We start from the raw sequence: 23,767 nt of genomic DNA, 5'->3' as shown, positions 1-23,767 counted from the left end.
CCAGATTTCTCCACTGAAATTACTTTTTAAAAAAATTATTAATTACAAAAATAAATGTAATTTTTTTTTGGTAATTGTAGGTATCCTGTTGTGGAATACTCTGAGACTATGTAAATATCCTCTTATACTCATCAGACTTTTAACCAAGAGTTTTATCATCCATTGATGATTTCCCATCAATTACTATAATAATGGATGCCAAGTGATGATTTTTCTTTTCTTTTTTTTTTTTTTTTTTTTGGCATTCTGCTGTAAGGATGAGCTTTCCTTTTCACCCACATATTTATTTATATCAATATGAAATAATGGATTCTTAATGTATTCAGTAGGTTATAATTACCATTATGTATTTTGATGTTCTAATTATACTAGATTTGGTTAGTGGGAAAGCTCCACCAAATTGGCTTCTGTGTCTCTTTGACATGTCTTTTAAGACAAGGATGCCAGATATGGTCATTGCTACTGGAATGTCATTGCTTCCAAGCCCAGTTATGGGCAGAGCTACGAAATAGAAATAAAATGTATATATGTATTTCCCCCAAACAACATGCGAGCGTGTAACACACATCTGTAACCCTGTTACCAATATAAACGTGTGGTGGCCCCAGATACATTGAGGCAGAAAAAATGTTTTAGACCCACTGACCTAATACATAACCATTTGCTAAAAGTGGGTGAAGATTCTGAAATGTCTCATTTGCTATTTTCTATTCTTCTAATTCTCTTCTTTGATTGAAATCAGAAGCAGTTTTATGTGGGGGTTTTAATACAGCTTAAGTTGTAATGGAATTTAAAGGCAGCCAAATCCTTAAGGTGATGTGTTTAAATGTTTTAAAATGTCTAATGCATTTCTGGTCTAGGTCTGTGCAAGTAACAGACTGATCTCTACTCTGGAGAATCTGTATGAGAGGAAACTCTTGGCCCGTTTTGTTATTGATGAAGCACATTGTGTCAGTCAGGTAAATACTGTTTTCTGTATCCTGAAATGCCTAAATATATACTACCAACCGTGTATACATTTTCAGAACTGAAGAGGAAAACATATTGAGTGAATTATTCTGCTATTTCACTGAAGAATAAGGTGGTTCTTAATATAATGAGTAGTGTTTGCTTTTTATAAGGAAGATCCAAATAGTCTGAAAAGCATTTTTTTTTCCAACTAGTGGGGACATGATTTTCGTCAAGATTACAAAAGAATGAGCATGCTTCGCCAGAAGTTTCCCTCTGTTCCAGTGATGGCTCTTACTGCCACAGCTAATCCCAGGGTACAGAAGGACATCCTCACTCAGCTGAAGATTCTTAGACCTCAGGTGTAAGTTGTTGAAAGTTATTAATTTTAAAACCCTGGGGCAGTGGTTCCTGGATGGCTGCACAGTAGAATCATCTATGGAACTTTAAAAATCCCAATGCCCAGATTGCATCCAGTGCCAGTTAGATCAGAATTTGAGGGCTGGGAGGCAATATGTTTTTTAAAATCCCTGAATGGTTCTAATGTGCAGCAAAATGGTGGGACCCAGAGCCCTAGGGCTTTTTCTTCGCTTACTGAAATTAAAACTCTATCCTAGTACCTATTTTGAAAGTAGGGATAAAGTGCGTGGCGAACCTGTTAAACCCTGGGATAGTCTCAGTGATAAATTGACTTTTTATTTATCTAATTTTGGTTCCCATATATCCTAGAGTATACATGATAAAGTGAACAGATGACCCTGCTCTGTCATTTTTCTCTGATGTCCCAATTATATCTACAATGTTGAAAACAGTCCAGAAACTATGTATAACAGCTTTTTTTTACTTGATTTCATCTCAACAGCAAAGTGCTTCTTGTTGCCACCAGATCTATAATTATTCAGTAACAAAAAAACCACTATAAAAAATATCCTCACATTTATAGGTTGTACTGAATTATTTTGTGTCTCTACATGACTTTGTAGAGACAGGTACATTCTCTGACAGGTTCATCCACTTAGCAAATATTTACTTAACAGCTGTTGTCTACCAAAGTTAAAATATTTTTTCCTTCTAATTTATTAGTACTTTGAGATTGAGGAATGTCTGAAGGAATAATGACTAATGTATTTGGGAGAATTTTTAAAGCTTTGTTCATTTAGAAATAAAGAGGGTAAGGTGGCTCTGTAAATATTGTAGTCAGTAAAAACAACAAAAGCATCTTGGGGGGTTATGAGAAGAACCACGAAACCATGAAAGTGCCATGTGAAGGGTGTGAGGGGGTTACGAGGTGGAGCTGCAAAGACCTTTGCAGGTTAAACTGGCATTCTCAAGCCCAAGAATTTGGGAGTCCTCAGAATTTTGTGCATGTAAACACAAAATTTGGAATACAGGATTTTAATTTAATCTCACTTGCAGAGGAGTGTTTGTATAAAATTTGGGGGTGGGGATACTTTGCTTCCATAAATGACATACATTACATTGTATTTAAGGTGTCTTAATTATAGTTTAGGTTCTAGTGAAGAACTCACATGCTAGAAATTTGCTTCTACAAGTATTGTATTGATCTCTAAAAGTTTTTTTTTTAATTAGGCAATGTTTTTAGCTTTTTTCCATTAACTTATGCCAGATGCAATCTACTGTTCTTTTAGACCAGTAATATTAATTGCCAAATGCCCATAGTTAAATGATACAAATTTAGTTCACCTTTTGAATAACTTTTTGTAAGTAGAGAATTAGTTACTTTGCTCTGAGTGAACATTGCACATACATGTTTAGAGGCAGATACTTTTAATGTTGTTTCTTAGTAATGTGAGGGGGAGATCTGCCTGGAAAGTAATAGACTGTACCTTTCCGAAGTCTAGCATGTGGTGCCCTGTGCATACTTAGCACTCAGAATGAATAAGTGAAACTTATGGAGGAATTTTGATATATGTGGGTAAAATATGAAAATTTGGGCAGATCTGTTGACTTCTTAATAAATTTGGTACTTCTATTTTTGGGAGAATTTAAATCCCTGAGTGGAAGTAAAAGATTTTAACAAACACTCTTCTGTTATATTTTTTCCTGATCTTTTCTTCCAGTAGGCCCCTCATTCAAATAAAATTTCCCAGCCGCTGCTGTGTCCTGACCCTGGTGAAGGCAGGTACCCCGAGGGTTGAGGCCATGGCCTTCATGCTACTCTCCAGTTGCCAGTCAGTGATAATATTCTCCCCCTTTGGGAAATAGGAAGATGGAAATAAATAAAATGAATTGATTTTATTTATTCTTTTTCATAGGGCCTTAAAATACGAACTGAGAAAATGAAGAGGCAGACATTTAGGCAACAATAATACTATAATATAACAACAGTAGCTGACACTTAACATGTTTAACCTATACAGTGTGCCAAACACTACTCTTGGCGTTTTATGTGTAATAACTCATTTATCCACGCAAAAGTCTCACGTGGTCAACTCTCCTATATCCTGCACTTCATGGAGGCGCAGAGAAATTAAATAACTTGAACAAGACCATACACCCAGCAAGTGTTGGAGTGAGGGCTTAAACCTGAACAATCTAGTTTTAGAACCCTTTAAATACAATACAAAATTGCAGAATGAAGTAAGTGGTGATTAGAGATGTAAATTATGACTGCAGAATCTCAGGATTAACTGTAACCCAAAGTAACAACTAACTTGATGAGGAGGGGTCAGATAGGGTTTTATAAAGGAAGGAGGCTTCATAAGAAGAATGTTCTTTTTAAAATTTTAAACAGCTGTCTTGAGATATAATTTGCATACCTTTAAATTCACCTATTTAAAATATATAATTCTGTGGGGTTTTTTTTTTCTCATTTATTTGCAGGGCTGTGCAACCCCACCACTATCTAATTTTAGAACATGTCTCCCTTAAAAGAAACTATATCCATTAGCAGTCAATTCCCACTGTTCCTATCTCCCCAGCCCTAGGCAGTCACTAATCTACTTTATGTCTCAGGAGATTTTTGCCTATTCTGGACATTTCATATAAATAGAATCATACAGTATGTGACCTTTTGTGACTGGCCTCTTCCACTTAACGTAACATTTTCAAGGTTCGTCCATGTTGTAGCGCACATTGGTACTTCATCTTTTTTTATTGTGTGGATATTCTATGTTTTATTTATCCATTTGTCATGTATTATTTGTCATGGATATTTGAGTTGTTTCCATTTTGGGCTATTATTACTAATGCTTCTATGAGCATTTGTGTACAAGTTGTCTTGTGGATGTGTGGACGTATGTTTTTATTTCTCTTGGTCATATAGTTAGTGGAATTGTTAAGTCATTGGTAACTCTTTGTTTAACCTTTTGAAGAACTGCCAGACTGTTTTCCAAAGGAGCTGCACCATTTCACTTTATCTGCAATAATACGGGTATAAGGGTTACAATTTCTTCACATCCACACTAACAGTTGTTACTGTATCTTTTTTATTATATCTATCCTATTGGGTATGAAGAGCTAGATGAATGGCATTTTAACCAGTGAAGAAAAAATTCAGGGCTGAAGTTTCTGGCATGAAATTATACAGGTCAGACCCAAGGAATGGTGGATAACCCATTGGATAAGTAGAGAAGTATAAAGAGATGACCCTAGAAAGGTGACTTGAGGCCAGATCTGGAGGGTCTTGCAAATCTTGATGGTAAAGGGTTTGGACTTCCTTTTGTGGGCATTCTGACCTGGGAAGTGGCTTTATCTGAACTATGCAGAATGATAACCCTGACAGTGGAACAGAAGATGGAGCGGAGGAATAAGAGATTAAAGACAGGGTGGCCCTTTAGGAACCCTGTTGCAGCCATGTAAGAGAGAGGATGATGGTAGCAACAGCAGAAGAGAGAGGAGGGGACAGAGTCAAGTGAGAAAGCAGAGTTGAAACAGCAAGACTGGCAATTGATGGGAACAGGAAGTTGGTGTAGTGGAGGTTTCTACTACTTTCCGGCACAAGTGACATCCCTTTGACCATAACTGGAAATGCAGGAGGGGAGAAGGTTAGGGGAAGGGAGGTGGGGGAATGGATAATGAATTTGATTTTAGATGTGTGGTGTTCGGGATGTTTAAGGGATAAATAGAGATGGCCAAGACAACAGTCTTCATACTTTCTTAGTGACATATACCTCTTAAGAGAATTTTGGAAAATTGTACCACTTTTCTGTTTTTAACCTGACACCTAAAATTTTTTAAAGTAAGTTTAAATAAAGAGAATGTGGTTTATTGTAAATAACATTTTTAAACAGAATTGTTACTTAGCTCTTTTTAATGTATCCAATAGAATAAAAATATAATAGCAATTCTGCAGTCCTTTTTTTTTTTAAGGTTTTTTGCGGGGGGCGGGGAGGTGTAATTAGGTTTATTTATTTTTTTAGTGGAGGCACTGGGGATTGAACCCAGGACTCTACCACTTGAGCTATACCCTCCCTATAATAGCAATTCTGGACCTACTATCACCCACTTACGAAAGACATTAAAATTTTCTAACGTTTAACAGGTATTTTTAAATTTCCCTTTTTCTCTTTGAACGCATATTTCTCTTTCAGTTTGCCCACAGATCTTTATCTTAAGGGTGATATATTTTTATGTATGAAGTTTTGTTGCTTACTCTATTTCTTTTTATCTTATCTATTTACCTATTTCTGTTTATTTACTCCATTTACTTCAAGAAAAATATGTATATAAATTTAAAACTGTTTTCTTAATTTCCTATACCAACATTTCTTCCTAACTGAATTATTATGCTCATTAGTAGTACATGACTTACTGGAATAGCTTAAATATATTTTTAAAGATAGTTTTTAAACATAAATTTTGATTGGTAATATGTAGCTTAATGAGATAGAACTTTTTTCCAATTAGCTTATATATTTCTGAGTAAATCAAGTCAGTTCATATTTCTTATTTTTATAGGTGTATTTTATAGCATTGAGAATTGTTGCTCTCATAAACACATAGATGGAAACAGAAAGCATTTTATTGTAGTATTAACACTCAATTATTTGAATTCCTTCTGACGTATATGCCAAGATTACATAATGATTTGTCATCAAGAATTATTTTTAATGATCAGTCAGCTGGCATCTCAATTAGGTCCTCCAGATTTTGTGGATAGCAAAGAATTGGAAACCATCTGACTGGCAAAATAAGTCAGATCATTAGTTACTTCACTTTACTTTTTCTGGGAAATGTATCCTAAAAAATGCTTTTCTAAAATTTTTCTAATGACTATTAAATACTCTTGTTACTCTTTTACTTAAATGAATCTTGTATCCAGTATATTTGGAAGAGTTGGGGAAATAAAAATACTATTAGTTTCAATACACCTTTCCTAATATATTTTGGTGTATTTTTGTTTGGGGGTGGAGGGGGCAGTAATTAGATTTATTTATTTATTTATTTAATAGAGGTACTGGGGATTGAAGCCAGGACCTCATGCATGCTAGGCATGCACTCTTCCACTGAGCTATATCCTCACCCTTTGACCTATTTTTTTATTATGTGATATACTTTTAAATTATAGTTTTGTCCAAAGTTGTGGCTGCCAATTAGCTCTTTCGAACAATGAGACATGACTACCTTATAACCTAATTGGCAAAGCCAGTTTTCATGGCCAAACCAATCAGCCAAACTTGACTTATTTTCTTGCATATTAAAACAGATATTCTGACTTTGTTTTTCAATTCACATAAACCATTTAGTGCACATGCCCATGACAGTTCCTCAGTTCCAAAAGCAACAAAAGCTGAGTACAAATTGATTCCATTTCCTGAAACGTCACTTAAAATGACATGAGTTTGACACCCAGGACCTAATATTTACTATTTTAATGGCAACATCTGTCCTCCCTTAGTGAAGATACATAGGAATCCAAAGCTTTTTTTAAAAAGAAAATCTTTGTTGAGATATAATTGACACACCATAAAATTTGCCCACTTAAAATAGGATACAATTTAGTGCTTTTTTTTGGTATTTTCACAGCGTTGTGCAGCCATCCCCCGAATCTAAGTTTAGAACATTTTCATCACCCCGAAAGGAAACCTGATGCTCCTTAGCAGTCACTCCCCATTCTCTCCTACTCGTTTGTGTCCATCTTCTTTCACTTAGCATAATGTTTTCAGGAGTCATCTGTGTTGCAGTGACATGGCTACTTCATTCCTTTGTATGGCTTGAATAATCTTCCGTTGACTGGGCATTCCACATTTTACTTATCCATTCCATCAGTTGATGTGAACTCTCTCTACTGGATTTAGATACTAAGGCAGAAAGCCAGTGATTTTACTCCCCATCTTTCCTCCCTCTGATCTCCACCTCTGAATATAGGCAACCTCCTTACCACAGGTTATTGTACTTTATAGTCTCTGTTTCATTCCATCCACCCAGGCACCGAGATGTCTTTATGTCCTAACCTTAACTCCTTAAAGAGAGATGGTGTTCTCCCTCCTTCCTCTGGAGATGTTGGAACCTGGGGCAGTCGGAGGTTGTCCGCATGGCCGAGGACCCTGTAACAATTCCCTCACCTTTCTTTAGTTTTTAAAAGCTTTGATGAAGCAATTTTGGTAGAATAGTATTGGCAGAAGCCGGAATGGAAGTGATAAGAGTTGAAACTGGATGTATGGTTAGTTGGTTGGGGGCATTTGGAGGGAAAGAATAAGGTGGGCTGCCAGCTGCAGGGGAATGTAGGGTCAAGAGCAGCTTTTGTGGGTTTTAGGATTGGAGGGTCCTAGAACACAGGTGGAGCAAACAGGAAGAATTCACGGAAGAGACTGAGACGCAAGAAAGGAGATGGTGGAGACGAAGAGCTCACTAAAGTGTGAGGAAGTGGGACACCTGGAGCAAGAGGCCAGAGAAAGAGTAGCACTTCTGTCTAGAGTCAGCCACGATTGCTTTGGGGCACAGGGCCAAAGTACGGTGACCCAGGATCTGTAGGCTGGCGCTTCTGTGGCCCTGCACCCAGCTCTCCACGTTCACAAAATTTGGGAACATTAGTGGCTTAAAGTTGTGTGTATTTTCTCTGTGATTTTCTTAATCTTTTAAATAATATTTTAGCCATCTGTGTTTTTAAATCTACCTCATCTTGGAGACTAGGCTCCTGTCTTTTCTACATGTTTTTCTCCTCTGCAATCCTTCCGATTCTTTGTATCTAGTCCCATAGACATTCCCTCCTTATCACCATTCTTTTCGTTTTAATCCTTAACCTAACTTCCATTTGTTTTTTGTTATGTAAGCTGCCGGTGGCTGTGTTCAGTGTAAGACAACTTGATGATTAAGTTTGCATTGTGAAAATTCAGCATTTAATTTTCAAAGGTGGCTAACACTATGTTTTCTCAAAATAACAAAATTTTCTGTCTGGGACTTCTTTTAGGTTTAGCATGAGCTTCAACAGACATAATCTAAAATACTATGTGTTACCCAAAAAGCCTAAAAAGGTGGCATTTGATTGCTTAGAATGGATCAGAAAGCATCACCCACGTAAGTACAGCCATGTGATGAAGTATGTCTAGAAGTAATAAATAAATATCTTTTTAGTACCACAATTGACTATAAAATTGCGTATTAAACATTTCTCATGATAGCACTAACTTGCTATTTATAGAGCAGCATATTGCAACTCTCTCAATTCTGGAAATTATAAATCTCATTTGGTTTGATAATCATAAACCCTAACAAAAAATACATTAAATACTCCCTCTTATACACCTATATTATAATTCCTGGTTCCAGTGTCTTTCCTCTGGCTTCTATTGGTGTATGAATTAAACAGCTCTTTGTTTTAGTGCCTTCTCCCAAGTGTGTCTGCCTTTGAGTTATATTAACTAGAATAAGATTTTGAAATACCTGGTGGTTTTCCATGTAACTTCTTTTCTACTTTTCCATGGAGAATTTTTTTGTTAAACATCTCTTTCAATTTTTAAAAATTACTGTACATATTTATTTGAATAAATCAAATAATACAGAAACAGACCAAGAAAAAGTCAGTATTTTCCTTTTCCAGTCCCCCTCTTCTACGCAGCTAATATAATAGTTTTGTATGTGTATGTATATCTTTGGCTCTGCCACAGAGAAATGATTTGTTCTTTGTTTTTTGTTGTTTTGTTGTTGTTGTTGTTGTTGTTTGGGGGGCATAGTTGGGTTTATTTATTTTTGATGGAGGTACTGGGTACTGAACCCAGGACCTTTGCATGCTAAGCATGGGCTCTACCACTGAGCTACACCCTCCCTGCTGATTTTTTCTTTACCTTTTATTTTCTGATTTTAGGAATAACATACATACAAACAGCAATAAATATAATTTAGTAAAGAAAATTTAGAAAGCAACAACAAAAAAAGAAAGAAGCAAAAGACAAACCTCACTTCAAGACAAATTACTGTTATCATTTTGGTTTATTTCCTTCCAATAATGTTTATATGCATTTTTCTTTCCATTAGGGTACTATATATACACTGTTTCTACCCTTAACCTGTATTATGTCTTGAACATTTTCTTAGGTCTTTTTTTAAAACCTAGAAAACACTTAATAGTTGCAGTATGTTTTATTTCATAATTTCCTTTCTTAATTATTGTCCTTGGTTGGCCATTAAAATTTTTCTAATTTTTAAAATTATAAATAAAACTTCTTACATAAGTCCTTGGACCAGTTTATTTCTTAGATTTGTTTCCTAGAAGGAAACTGAGTCAAAAGATGGGAGCATCTCTAAGGCTCTTGATACATATTGTCATGTGCTTTCTGCAAAGTTTGTGTAAGAGTGCCTTCCGATTTTATAGCCAGTGTGATATAGAGCCCAGGGTTCCTCCAGGCGAATGACATCTAAGGAGTCATTTGGAGGGACAGGATTAAAGGTCAAATCTTGTCATTTCCAGTGCACGGGATTTCGTGCATGAATTATTCTACCTATGTGATTCTTCTCTGCTATAAGAAAACTATGGAGGTCTATTTATGATTCAGATAATATTTCTAAGAACATAATGTAAATTGTGTTGTTAGTTATGTTAAAAGTCCTCATTTCTCAAAAATAAAAAAGTCCTCATTTCTCAATACTGTTTTGGTTTCTTGGCAGATGACTCAGGGATAATTTACTGCCTCTCCAGGCGAGAATGTGACACAATGGCTGACACATTACAGAAAGATGGGCTCGCCGCTCTGGCATATCATGCTGGCCTCAGTGACTCTGCCCGAGATGAGGTGCAGCACAAGTGGATTAATCAGGATGGCTGCCAGGTAACATTGTTTAAAATAAACAAGTAAAGGAAACAATCTTTTATAGTCTATAAGCCACCTTGCACGTGTAGGATGAAAATTGTTTTTACTTCTTCAAGGTAGTAAATATCAAAATAAGACAAATTTAAAAACAGATCTTTTTGAGACTTATAAAGCTGCTTTTTCTTTCTTAAATCAAAAAAAATTTATTGAGACATAATTCACGTATCATAAAATTTACCCTTCCAAAGTTTACGAGTCAGTGGTTTTTAGTATATTCACAAGGTTATGCAACCATCACCGCTGTCTAATTCCAGAACATTTCATCATCCCAGAAAGAAACCCCATATCCATCAGCAGTCACTCCCTACTCCACCAGCCCTCTAATCCTTGACAACCACTAATCTACTATTACTCATCTATCTCTATAGAATTTCCTATTCTGCAGTTTTTGTAAATAAAATCATACAGTATGTGTTCTTATGTGACTGACCTCTCTTACTTAGCATAATATTTTCAACATTCATCTACATTGTAGCATGTATCAATACTTCATCTCTTTTTATGGCTGGATAATATTCCATTGTATGGATGTACTACTGTTTGTTATCCATTCATCAGTTGGTAGACATTTGGGTTGTATCCACTTTCTGACTATTGTGAATAATGTGTGAACATCTCTGTACAGGTTTTCGTGTGAACATATGTTTTCAGTTCTCATGGGTTGATACCTAGGAGTGGAGTTGCTTAGTCATGTGGAACCTCTATGTTTAACTTTTTGAGGAACTGCCAAATTGTTTTCCAAAGCAGGTATGAAATTTTACATTCCTGCCAACAAGGTATGAGGTTCCAGTGTCTCTACCTCCTCTCCAACACTCATTATTATCTTTTTTACTATATCCATCCTAGTGGATGTAAAGTGGTAGGTATCTCATTGTGATTTTGGTTTACATTCCCTAGTAACTAATGGTGTCGAGCATCTGTTTCTGAGATGACAAATTTGTCACCCAAGTGGATCAGGAAGGAAGCTGAAAACACTTTAGTCATCCCATGCTGTGGCAAATACCAGCCCTGGATAGATCTCTCTACATACAAGGATGAATTTGAGAAGAATGTCTATTAATGTTTTTGTAGCCTGGAAGTTTCAGCTCACAAAAGAAGAAATCTTTACCCTGAAGATTCAGAAGAAAAATATCTCTCAAAATTATTTTCTAAGTGAAAACAAAAGAAAATCTTAGACGATATCAACTTAGTATCCTCAGAAGGATTTAGGAAAACTTGATATATATGAACTGGAAACAGTTTGCCCTAAGAAGATCAGAGGCTGAGATGAAGGGAGAAATAATTCAGTTTATCCAAACAAGCAAATGCAAGAAAAACAAAACAAATAGAACTCTGTATCAAGACACAAATGACTCAGCTCAGTGCAGACATTTGAATCAATGATGTAGTGAATAACTTAAGAATGTGAAGGGAAAACAACAGATGATAATTGAAGGGGAAAGAAAATATTTCTTGGCAATAGGGAGTTGTGGTTCAGCCTAAGAATAATAATAAATGCACCCAAGAAAGAAGTCAGCATGGTTGAAATAGAGTAGCCAAATGTATTCTAAATAAATACGTAACAAATATATAACAGATTTAAGAGTTGTGTCAAAATCCCTAGGGAAAAACTTACATGTAGACATAGTTCAGAGCACTTTGTTTGATTTACGAAGTTAGAAGAAATTTTACGAGACAGAAACAGACTCACAGACATAGAAAATATACTTATGGTTACCAGGGAGGGAGGAGGTGGGAAGGTATAAATTGGGAGTTTGAGATTTGCAGATTTTAACTACTATATATATAAAATAGATAAACAACAAGTTTCTTCTGTATAGCACAAGAAACTATATTCAATATCTTGAAAGTACCTATAATAAAAAAGAATATGAAAACAAACATATGTATGTATATGTATGACTGAAACTTATGCTGTACACCAGAAATTGACACATTGTAAATTGACTATACTTCAATAAAAAATAAAAATAAAAACAAAGTTAGAAGAAATTATATGGGCCCTTTCTCTCTCCCTCTTCGGAGACAGGCCTGCACTCTCTCTATGGAGTGTGTACCTACTTCTGCTCTATAATCTATGCAACCAACCCCCACACGTCATGGCCTTTCTCCTGCCTTTTGATGTATCTCTCTAAATAAATCTACCTTTCCTCAAAAAAAAAGAAGAAGAAGAAGAAATTATATGCATGAAAATACAGAAATAGGTTACTCTGCAAAGAACAAAAAACAGACATGCCTGAGATGGTTTCACTAAATTAAAAAAGCAGAAGTGGACTGTCCTCAGAATCAGAAGAGAGGAGGCTGGGACTGAAGCTTTGCATACCCTGCTCATTGTCATTTGAAAACAATAGAAAGGCTTTTTACAGAATGTAAAAGTTCAGAAAATACTGGTTTATCTTCACTGAAGTAATTATAGATGACATTCTTCCCAAATTTATATTTAACTAATCAAAATTCTAGTGTTTTTTTCTTTTGATAAACTTTTTCAAAAGTTTGCCTAGAAGAATATTCAAGTGAAAATAACTAAAAGAATTTGGCAAGAAAGTAGTAACACATGAACACTGGCTTTGCAATACTTATAGACAGATCAGTGAAACAGATATCCGGAAATAGACTGAGAAACGTAAAAACAATCTATAATTAGGAAGGTGTTTAAAATCAGTCATGGGGTGGGGAGGGTGTGGCTCAGTGGTAGAGTGCATGCTTAGCATGCACAAGGTCCTGGGTTCAATCTCCACTACCTCCATTAAAATAAATAAGTAAATAAATAAACTAATCCCCTCCCCCAAAACAAAAAATAAATAAATAAAAAATTTTTAAATGAGTAAATGAAATCAATCAGGAAGGGAAGACTATTCAGCTAGTGGTTTGGTTATCTGATGGGGGTAATTGCTCTGGATCCTTATTAAAATTAATTACAAGTAAAATAAAGGAACTGATATGTTTAAACTCTGAGTGGAAGAGCACCTAAGCTTAAAAATAGCCCCAAAAGATTAAAATTCAACTATACTGTTTTAAAAGTTAAATGAAGAATAAACTCGGAAAAAAACGCAGCCCAAAAGGAGGTAATTACTGGAAATGATTAAAAACCTAAAGAACTAAACACTTCTATGTTTGTAAACAAAAATTAAAGACAGCAGCAAATAGGAACTATATCTTCAGCAAATAAAACATAATGAGTTTATAAAAATTTGATAAGAAAAATATGGATCTCAAATAGTAAATTACCCTAGGCTATTGAGACTATTGGAAAGGAGGACCTAAAAAAGGCTAAATACAAATTTTTAAGTGCAGTTTTGCTAATAATCAAAGGAGTTAAAATTTAAAACTGAGAGGTCATTTTTACCTCTTGTGTTAGCAAACTTATTAACTGTTAGGGACAGTGTTGTAAGAGGCAATTTCCTTGGTACTTAGAGCTTTTCTGGAAAACAATATGGCAGACTATATTTAAAAGCCTCAAATCTGAAATGTGGGTGTGGAATTTTCATCAGTGTTATTTTTAATAGTAAACAGCCTAAATGTCCTGAGAGCATGATTGGGTACCTTATGGTACATTCCTGCCATTAAAAATGGCTTATGAAGGATTTTTTTTAATGATACGACAATGTTCGAATGTTAATGATGGATAAAAGTAGGGAAAACTATAATTCAAAAATGTGTAATCCCAACCAGAAAATAGACAAGAAAAATTGTCTTAAAATTGAATAGAAAATAAGAAAAAAAGAAGAAAGTCAATTTTTAAAAATTCTTTATCTCTTTATATGTAAGTATTCTATAATATACATCTATATATATATATATTTATATATAAAATACTTTGGTCAAATATATAGTTTTTTTAAATTGGTGAGCTTTTTAAAAAAAAATCTAATCGTTTCTGCTCTCAGAGCAGCTAATCCTCAGTCAAGATAAAATCATATAACTAACTGCATAGCCTTGATCTTACTAGATTCATGATACAGAATAAAACTTGTTTTTCTTCACAAAGAAATGATTGTACTCTGAAGTTTTGAAAGCAACACAGAAATAAAGAAGGAGGTAACAACTCAACAAATCCAGTTTTCCCAGTCACAAGAAATACAGACGTTTAGAAATTGGTGTCATCGTCACCCTGTTAGCCTACAGGTTGCCTCGCAGCCATGTGCTCACCCGACCTTGGGAAATGCACCGAAACTTCTTGGAAAACTGTGAGCCTGTGGGCTAGCACACCTCGCTCTGCAGCCTCTCCACCTGCTCACCCCCCTCTAGAGGCTACAGTAGACTTTCTCTTTCCAAGGAGATTTGCCTTTGATCACAGTGCCATGAATTTGGACGACTAACCTAGAGTGCAGGCCACCAGCGTTTCCAGCATTGATGAGGGCACCCACCCGCCGTCCGTGTACTCCGTAGCATGCAGTTCCTGTCTCTGGTACTCACAGTTACTGATAGCATGTCATTAGCCCCAGTCGGCCTGCCAGAGAGTCCAGTTGCTTTTGAAATATTATTCTTGAAGTAGCAATTCTTTTTTTTTAAGTGCTAAAAAAAGACTTGCAGCTTTATTTGTATAATGTAATTTTGCCTGGAGATAACAGTATTTTTGTCTGGATTAAATAGGTCCTGAATTTACAACTGAAATGGATAGTCTTGAAAATGACTTTAGACTAAAAACTGATATACCAAGCTCCTGAAATTTAACTCTCACCTTGCATCACTGAGTAATTTGCATAGGCCAAGAGCCCTGTTTTGCAGCCTTTTTTTTTTCTAGAATAAGCAGCTCTCAAACTTGTCCACATGGGTTCCAATAAAAATTTCACAAATTTTGATTGTGAAATCAGCTGATGATTAAAAGGAGCTGGTGTATGATCAGCTGCTACCACTGGGAAAACGAATGGTAAGACCTGGAGCAGGCAAGAACACCGTTGTTCCTGAATCATCGAATAAGCTAGCAGCAGTGACCTCTGAAAGCTCAAACCCTGGGAACACCCGGAGCTCCTGAGCAACACACTTCTTGGGGCATCGTGGATCCCATGGCTATGTGAGCAACAACCCCCACACCTCCGGATCCAGAACATAAGAGAGCGACACATCTAGAGATGACTGCTCTTAATTCTGGCTCCCTTACGTGATAACACCAAATCATACAAGCCAGTGACTGCCACACCGAGCTTCTCTTTACCTTCTTGGGTCTGAGTAGAATTGTAAATTATCAATGTGAAAATCTCATATTAGTCATGCTAACCAATGGAACCAAGTTAAGATATTAGATCGTTGTATAGCGTACACTTTAAAGTAAAATAGAGGATAAAGCTTTTAGAAGCATCTATTATTAAAATGTTCCTTTAAATGCATTTGTAAGTCTAATAGGCTTTTGCTTTTACATCAGGTTATCTGTGCAACAGTTGCATTTGGAATGGGAATTGACAAACCCGATGTGCGATTTGTGATCCATGCATCCCTCCCTAAATCGGTAGAGGGTTACTACCAAGAATCTGGCCGAGCTGGAAGAGATGGGGAAATCTCTCACTGCCTGCTCTTCTATACCTATCACGATGTGACCAGACTGAAGAGGCTTATACTGAGTAAGATGAGCTTGGTTATGGAGACTCTCTGTCCTCCTCCGTCCTATGATTGTCATCCACTCCTGCAACTGTAGTGCTTTTGGTCCAGTTTTCCTCAAACAGTCCAGAAGACTTAGATGGATATGGAAGTTTTATTTTAGTTCATTTTTGTGCTGGAAGTATTGTATGCTTGTTCTGTAAAACTCAAATGATACAGGCATGTATAAGCAGAAAAATCTCCAGACAGAGCAGAGCCCTGATGGAGCCCAGGTTCATCTGACTCCAAAGTCCATGTCCCTTGTACTGTACCAAGATGATTCTCAGTGAAAAAAAATGAAACTTTTCAACTTAGTGTGTCCATTTGTGTTTTTAAACAGAACCTGTATTAAGTTAGGTACAGACAATTTAGTAAGTGTTTAAATCCTAAACACTTAGCAGCCATTTGAAAAAAATAATGCTGATAAACCAGAAAAAAAAATTTTTTTTAATTTTAACTATCCAGAGTTGCTTACAAATGAAAATATGTTCATGTTGTTCTCAAACCTTGGGATCAGATTAGACACTACTGCCTTCATTTCCTGTTTCATGTTGAATTTTGGGAGGTACTTGTTTTTATCAAAGCAACTGCCAGAAATTCAGCTTCAGGAAGATGTCATTAGAAGGAAAGTAGCACATCATGAGTTACCTCAAACTAGTAGTTTGTGTAGTGCTCAACAGATGCCAGGTATTAACTGTGTTTCCCTTAAATTTCAAACACCCTGCTGGCACCCCTGTGAGTTCATTGCAGCACCTGACCCCGCCCCCCCAGGGGTCCTTGGCATACAGTTTGAGAACCACTAGCTTAACCACTTTGATCCAAATACTCAGGGAGATGCACAGTGCACTGCCATAGTTCCGTGCTCTGCTTATTTTGGATGATGGGTTCAGTACATGCAAATCTGATAAATACAGTTAATAAAATTCAGATTTTTATCATTGGTAATAGAATTGCAGAATATTCTCAGCTACTCCTGACAACATACATTTATTCCTATACAACTAAAATCTTAAAGATGAACAAAAATATTCAGTTAACTATAATACAGAACAGTGTCATGTTAATAATTTTATTTCATTTAATTTTTAAAGTTACATGAATCTATTCTAAATACTTCTGTGATATTCTGTTTTTTTTACTCTAATAAGTATGTTTTGCTGTATTCTTCATCTCTTTTAGTGGAAAAAGATGGAAACCATCATACAAAAGAGACTCACTTCAATAATTTGTACAGTATGGTGCATTACTGTGAAAATATAACAGAATGCAGGAGAATACAGCTTTTGGCTTACTTTGGCGAAAATGAATTTAATCCTAATTTTTGTAAGAAATACCCAGATGTTTCTTGTGATAATTGCTGTAAAACAAAGGTAAAATAAGAAAGTTTCAAATTCTTTGTAATAAGGAAATTGCCAAGATTTTTTTTTTCTTCTCTTAACTTAGAAGCGTGAGGCACAAGTAAGATTGCAGTAAGTGGGCCCGAAGCGCTTTAACAGGGGAAAGGTGGCTTCCTCCTCATATTATTTGAGAATAGAAACATTTTAATAGTAATTCTGTGGATATCCTTAGAATTAGAAGCCTGTAAAAAAATACTATACTGGACCTATCTAAAATGCTGATGTTTTATAAGTGCACTGGGGATTATAGGATATCTTAGAAAAAGCAATCTGGAAATATCCAAAAAGATCCAACATGGGCAGGTAGAATATTTTACATTCAACTCTAATTTTATTTAAAGATCTCATTCTCAAAAGGGTTATAACTAGTGTACTATATGTTTGAACTCATTTACTCTATAAATTGGTTTTTTAAAAACTATAAAGGGTAATGGCAGTAACTCCTGGATGAGTTCGCTATCATCTGTCCTAAAAATAACGATGGGAGGTTGTTAAATTCCATCATCAGATACTTTATTGTACCTACCATGGTAATTCTGTGTTTTAATGTCTACGGTACTTCACAGTTTACAGAGTATTCTCACATTTGACATATTATTTGGAACTTCTGTGCAAGGAGCCAGGGATTCACAGATGAACATGGCGTGGGGCAGCCCATGGGCTGGAGGGGAGGCAGACATACGTGTATGCATGTCATCGTGATGCCGTGCGTTAAGAGCAGTTACCAAGATAGGCAGCACTAGCCAGAGCAGAGGGCAATTTATTCCCTCTCAGGGTGGAATCTGGGGTTCACGGCCATCTCCAGCCACCACACCCTACCCTGTAGACATCGCTAATCAGTTAACTCATTCAACAAATATTTGTGAGTGCCTGCTCTGTGACAGACTGTTCTAGGAGTTTGGGATACATCACTGAACAAAATACAGAGATCCCTGCTCTTGAAGAACTTACCTTCTAGCAGAAGGAGGCTGAATAAAGACATATCCATTGTAAGTGCATGTAAAGGGTGGGGAACTGTAGTGAAAAGTACAGCAGTGTGACAAGTCAGGAATGATGAATGGGATGCAGGATGCAGTGGCCCAGGAAAGTCTTACTGCAGAGATGAGACCTGAGGAAAAGCTTGAAGATAAGAGTTAGCTGAGCAGCTCTCCAGATACAGGCTTTCTTGGCCGAAGCCCAGACCAAAGGCCCTGAGGGCAGACACGCCTATGCGTTTGCTGGGTGGTGAGGGAGCTCACTTGCCTGCACCGGACTAAGTCAGGCAGGGGAGAGGTGCTGCAGGCCAGAGCGGTACCCAGAGAGCTGAGTAACTGGAAGAGTAGAGCGACCCTCGGCTGACACATTCAGGGAAGACTGCACGGCAAGAGAGACCAGGAGTTCGGTTTGGGGCATATTGAGGTTATGTATGTCTTTTAGATTCAGGAATTCAGAAAAGAGGCTGGTGATACAGGTAAATTTGGGAGTGGTTGGCATATAGTTGTCTTTAAAGTCACAAAAGCAGATAAAATCTTCAGGGGTATAAGTTTAGACAGAAGAGGAGAAAACCAAAGACTGAGTCTTGGGACTTGAAGAAGTTAAGGAGAAGAGAAAGAACCAGGAAAGGAGATGAGGAAAGAGAACAGGTGAGACAGGAGGAAAACCAAATGCAGAAGTGTCTCAGGGAGAAGGGAGTGCTACTAGTCACATGCTGCTGCCCAGCCAAGTACCATAAGGACTGAGAAGCCACCACTGGATTTATCACCGCAAAAATCATGGGACTTGGACTTGACCAGCTTCAGTGGAGTGGGGCAAAATTAGAGGCAGTGAACATAGAGAATTCTCAAATTTTGCTTCAAGGATGAACAGAGACATGAACCAGTAGGCGCCAGGAGAAGTGGAGTCAAGAAAAGCCAGGGGAGATGGCATATTTGTATGCTGGTGGGGATGTTCCTATAGAGGATGGAAGTTGCTGTGTAAGGAGACAGAAGAATTGTGAAGCAGTGTCCGTGAGTAAGCGAGCGGGGGCGGGGGCTGGTGTGGAAGTACAAAGACTGGCTTGAGACAGGAACTCGGATTGTTCATCTATAATAGCAGGAGGAGAGGAGAAGATGTGGGGCAGATGGTGCTGGTGATGCAGTGGAGGAAGTTTGTGAAAGCTCTCCTGATTGTTTCAGTTTCCTCAACAAAGTAGGAAGCAAGGTTGTCAGCTAACAGGACAAGAGAGGATGGAGGAGAAGGGAGAAAGTGTGAAATCGCCACTAAGACAGGAGTCAGCTAACTTTATCTTTAAGGACCAGAGAATAAATATTTGGGGCTTTGTGGCAGCATCTGTCACAATTACTCCGCTCTGCTATTTTAGCCCAAAGGAAGATGTGAATAATAAATACATTGATTTTCCATGGTTGTTTTCCAGTAAAATTTGATTTATGAAAATGGGCATTCAGCTCATGGGCCATAGTTTGCTGACACCTATACTAACAGAACTCAGGAGTGACAGACCAAGGGTGTGTCATGATTACCTGGCAGCATTAAGGGTTTGCATAACCACGTGAAGTTTATGACCAGGTATTGAAAGTGAACATGGTCAGCATGGTTGTATGTTTCTCCAGCCACTTGCGGCTACAGAGATATGGGCATGCAGTGGTAGAGAATTAGATCTAACGTGTTTTATCAAGCAGTGTGACCTAAGGGCAAGGGAGTTGAAGGTCTATGAAAGGTAGTGTTATAATGATTGGCTCTGGAATTGAAGCTGAATTAGGAGAATGAATATCTGAGGATGAGGATCAATGGATAAGTTGTCCCAGTGGATTGTTGGAGTCAGAACATTGGATGGCATGAGCTGGAAAGGTAGGAGGTGGTGGTCAGAGAATGAAGAGGTTGCCGTTAACTAATGAGGCTAAGGTGGTGGATTTGACAGTGGGCGTGAGTGGCTGACATGTGAGGGACAGGATCACCAGAGCACAGGAGATCGAGTTGCCAAAAGGCTAGGTGTGGGAGGATCATCTCTGTGCACTGAGTCACCAAGAATTTTTTTTTAACTTTTTTTTATTGAGTAATAGTCATTTTACAGTGTGAGTCACCAAGAATTAAGGCAGGAATGATGTTGGAGAGAGTGGTGGGGCACTGTTTCATGGTGAAGCTAGATAGAGCCTCAGAATCACTACCAGTTAGTTGTTAGTACAGGACACCAGTCCTGTTTGTCTTTGGGTTGTTGGAATGTGGTGGATGAGCAAGGATTGGAAGGTAGAGGAACTGCATATACAGAGGCGCAGAAACACAATACAGCTTTCGAGCAGTGCTGGTGCTTAGTATTGCTAAGTTAGAGAACTGGGGTAGATGATAGCAAAAGTTCACGTAGCAGTGGGGGCTTTAAAAGGGAAGCAGAGTTCGGAGACAACTGAGGGAAATGAGAAAAGGGAACTGAGTAGAGATAATAAAATGGATTGACTAGCACCAAACACCCAGAAGAGATCAGAACTCACATATTTGCGTGGACAATGTTTTTCATCCCAAAAGTCACCATCCAGTAAGAGGTGAGTGAAGAGGTCTGAAGGGTTTTTTTTTTTTTTAAAGAAAGAGTATTTCTTGGGGGAGGGTATAGCTCAAATGGTAGAGCACATGCTTAGCATGCATAAGGTCCTAGGTTCAATCCCCAGTACCTCCTCTAAAAATAAATAAACCTAATAACCTCCCCCCACCATAATAAAACAATTCAATAATACAATAATAAATAAATAAATAGTTTTTTTGGAAAAGATTATTTCTACCCACAGGGTGCTCTCAGGTAACTGAAAGACAAGATGTATATCTGTGAAGCAGTAATGAAATAGATATAGTAGATTGCCAATTATTCAAACAAGGTTAATGTAAGAATTTAGAAAAGAATGAACAATTGAAACTTCCTTGGTTTTGGTCTTGATTTTAGTCTGGAAATGGTTTGTTGTGGGACTATTACAGTTAGTATTAAGCTCTAGCAATCTAGGTATCATTATCTTAATTATAGTAAAAGGTAATCACTTTTTATTCATAGGATTATAAGACAAGAGATGTGACTGATGATGTAAAAAACATTGTAAGATTTGTTCAAGAACATAGTTCATCACAAGGAACAAGAAATATAAAATACGTAGGCCCTTCTGGGAGATTTACTATGAATATGCTGGTGGACATTTTCTTGGGTAAGTCATCTGTTTCATTGAGTTACATCAATTAAAATTGAACATCTAAAGAATTCATTACAAGTTCATAGAAAAAATTTCTTTTGTCTATTTTCTTATTGAATTTGAGGGCTTTAGAATAAAGTCTTTCTGAGTAACAAAAAATAAGTTTTTAAGAATTATATCAATTCTTTTTATAGTATTTATATAAGTCACTAAGATGAGTTTTCACAAACAAAAAAGAAAATAATAAAACTTACATTCCAAGTGAATGGAATGTAACTTCTCTGGAGAATTACCCATTGACTGACTTCTAGTTCAAGATGGCAACCTGAGCATAAGTATCTGTCTTCTTTTTTTTGCTTGAGGCCCTATTAAAATAACAGTAAGGAAATAAAATGATTAAATCCATAACAGCATAAAGAACCAGAAAGAGACCATCATCAGATTAGAGGTTTTTAAAATCTTTTAAGAAATGGATGGGAAAAATACTGATAAATGGGATGAAATGCTGTAAATTATATGCAAAATAAATGTAGGAGAAAGTCATAACAGAGGAAGGGCTATCAGCCAGGCAGAACCCCATTATCACCAGGCCTCAGACTTGAAGTTGAGGGTTCTAGGGAGTGGAAGTGAAAGCAGAGAAGCCAAAAATAGGAGGGCACAGTTAAAAGAAAGTCTGCTCACAGAAGAACTGTGTGGAATACCAGCCTGCAGTTGATCCTGGAACAAAGATAAACAGCTTGAGGAGTAGAAAGACATTCTGAGTTGAGGGCCGAAGTCCCTGAGTAGCATTTGGGGACCAACCAGCCCACTAACCCTAAAGCAAACCTGATAACTAGATGTCCTCATTCAGAGGAAGAATTTGGGGGAGACGTAAAAATAATAGGATAACCACCCAAAAAGTTTAATAACCTGGTCCCTAAAGATTAAATGTAAATGGACGATCAAGAGAAAGACCAAATAAGTAGTGTGTTTGACCCTGGGGATGGAGATCCTTTAGAAAATAGGCAGTGACTTTGGGGAGAAGGGAGGGGAAACACCTAATTAGTATCTTCACACAGACTTTAGTAACAATAGCATGGTATGGAAGAGAAAGAAAGAATGAGAAAAGAGTTGTTAAAAGTTTTAAGTGATTGACAAAGTAAATTTTGTGGAAAAGCTGGAAGATAAAGCCAAGGAAATCTTCTAAGACCTGATCAAAAAGATATATGGAAAATATCAGAGAGAAAATGTAGATCAGTTCTTAGGAGATAGAAAATCTGACAAATTTTGAAATAAAAAATAGAGGGAATTAACAAACTAATGATAAAATTTTCCAGAGTGAAAGAGAAAAAAACCTGAGTAAAATGCCCACAGAATGCCAAATAAGATGCTTTATAAGGTGAGATTTAAGAATACCAAGGGTAAAGAGATATAGGGGAGGAAAAGCTCTGTTATATTTAGTTGCTGAGGGCAGATTAGCAAAAGACAGATTTAATCAGCTATGTATGGAAAAATGTGACTCAAAGGGGCAGTTAGAATTTGGAGTTTATATACCCTTTTAATAGGGGGAGGGTGGAGAAAGGCACTTAAGGGAAAACAAGTGACTTTTTGGAAGGATAAACTGGCCCTTAGGAGAAAGATGGGAGGAGAATGGTAGTTTTTTGACAGTGTCTGTGTGGATGTGGTGTGGGGACCTCTCATCTCCAGTGATAAGAGTCAGTCTCTCTTGTTGCTTCTGGGGAAGGGATTTTTGACAATTGAGTTCTTTTGGGAGTCTCTGCTTTTTTGGCAGATGGATTTCAGAAACTCGAATGCCTTCTGCTCAAAATAATTTTTATGTCACCCTGGCATATTCTGGATCCCTTCAGAGATAATCCAGAAAGCTTTGGAAAGAAAAAACAAACCAAAACCAAACACATCAGATTAGTATCAGCAGCCCTGGAGACTAGAAGGCAAAGAAAATGATATGATGTACACCGTAAACAGAAGAGCTGACCCGTGGGTCCAGTGAGAAGAAATCCCAGAGTCACAACAGGTCCAGTAAGCAGTCTGTACAAAGTGTAACAGAAAGTTGGGAAAAATAAGTCCCAAGCAATATAAAGAACAAGAAATTAATTTTTTTATTGATGACAGTAAAGAACACAAACGTTAACTTCTCAACAACAGAAAGAGAAAGGCACTTAGAAACTCTAGGGGAGAGATACAAGAGAGCCAAGGTCGAACATAAAGGAAATGGGTGCACGATTCTGAGTGATGAAACGTGCAAAAAATAATCTATTTGTCTGGATACAGTAAACATCCTCCTTAGAGTTGCGCAGGAGTCTTGCGTTCTAAGTAGGTCTCGTCATAATATAAACACTGTTGATTAGCTATATAATACAGTCAACGAATAGACTTAAACATGATTGGAGAACAGTACAGGATGTAAATGTTCATCTTGATGATGTAAAAAATAAAA

At 37.0% G+C, this 23,767-nt stretch overlaps 1 protein-coding gene across 7 annotated transcripts in view; it reads left to right on the top strand.

Moving 5' to 3' along the window:
* Positions 1 to 23,767, top strand: part of BLM (BLM RecQ like helicase) — a 65,250-nt gene that overhangs the window by 30,108 nt on the left and 11,375 nt on the right. For 6 of the 7 annotated variants that reach the window (XM_064480599.1, XM_064480597.1, XM_064480598.1 and 3 more), the window contains 7 exons: positions 861 to 959; positions 1,164 to 1,312; positions 8,321 to 8,427; positions 10,015 to 10,175; positions 15,580 to 15,775; positions 16,971 to 17,161; positions 21,198 to 21,345. In XM_064480599.1, coding sequence (XP_064336669.1) covers positions 861 to 959; positions 1,164 to 1,312; positions 8,321 to 8,427; positions 10,015 to 10,175; positions 15,580 to 15,775; positions 16,971 to 17,161; positions 21,198 to 21,345 — 1,051 coding nt within the window. Of the gene's footprint in view, positions 1 to 860; positions 960 to 1,163; positions 1,313 to 8,320; positions 8,428 to 10,014; positions 10,176 to 15,579; positions 15,776 to 16,970; positions 17,162 to 21,197; positions 21,346 to 23,101; positions 23,350 to 23,767 lie in introns of all 7 variants that reach the window. The other variant, XR_010378287.1, reaches the window with a different exon arrangement.

This window comes from Camelus dromedarius, chromosome 29 (genome assembly GCF_036321535.1).
Source record: "Camelus dromedarius isolate mCamDro1 chromosome 29, mCamDro1.pat, whole genome shotgun sequence".
NCBI classification, from domain to species: domain Eukaryota; kingdom Metazoa; phylum Chordata; class Mammalia; order Artiodactyla; family Camelidae; genus Camelus; species Camelus dromedarius.
This window is presented reverse-complemented; position numbering and strand designations above follow the sequence as displayed.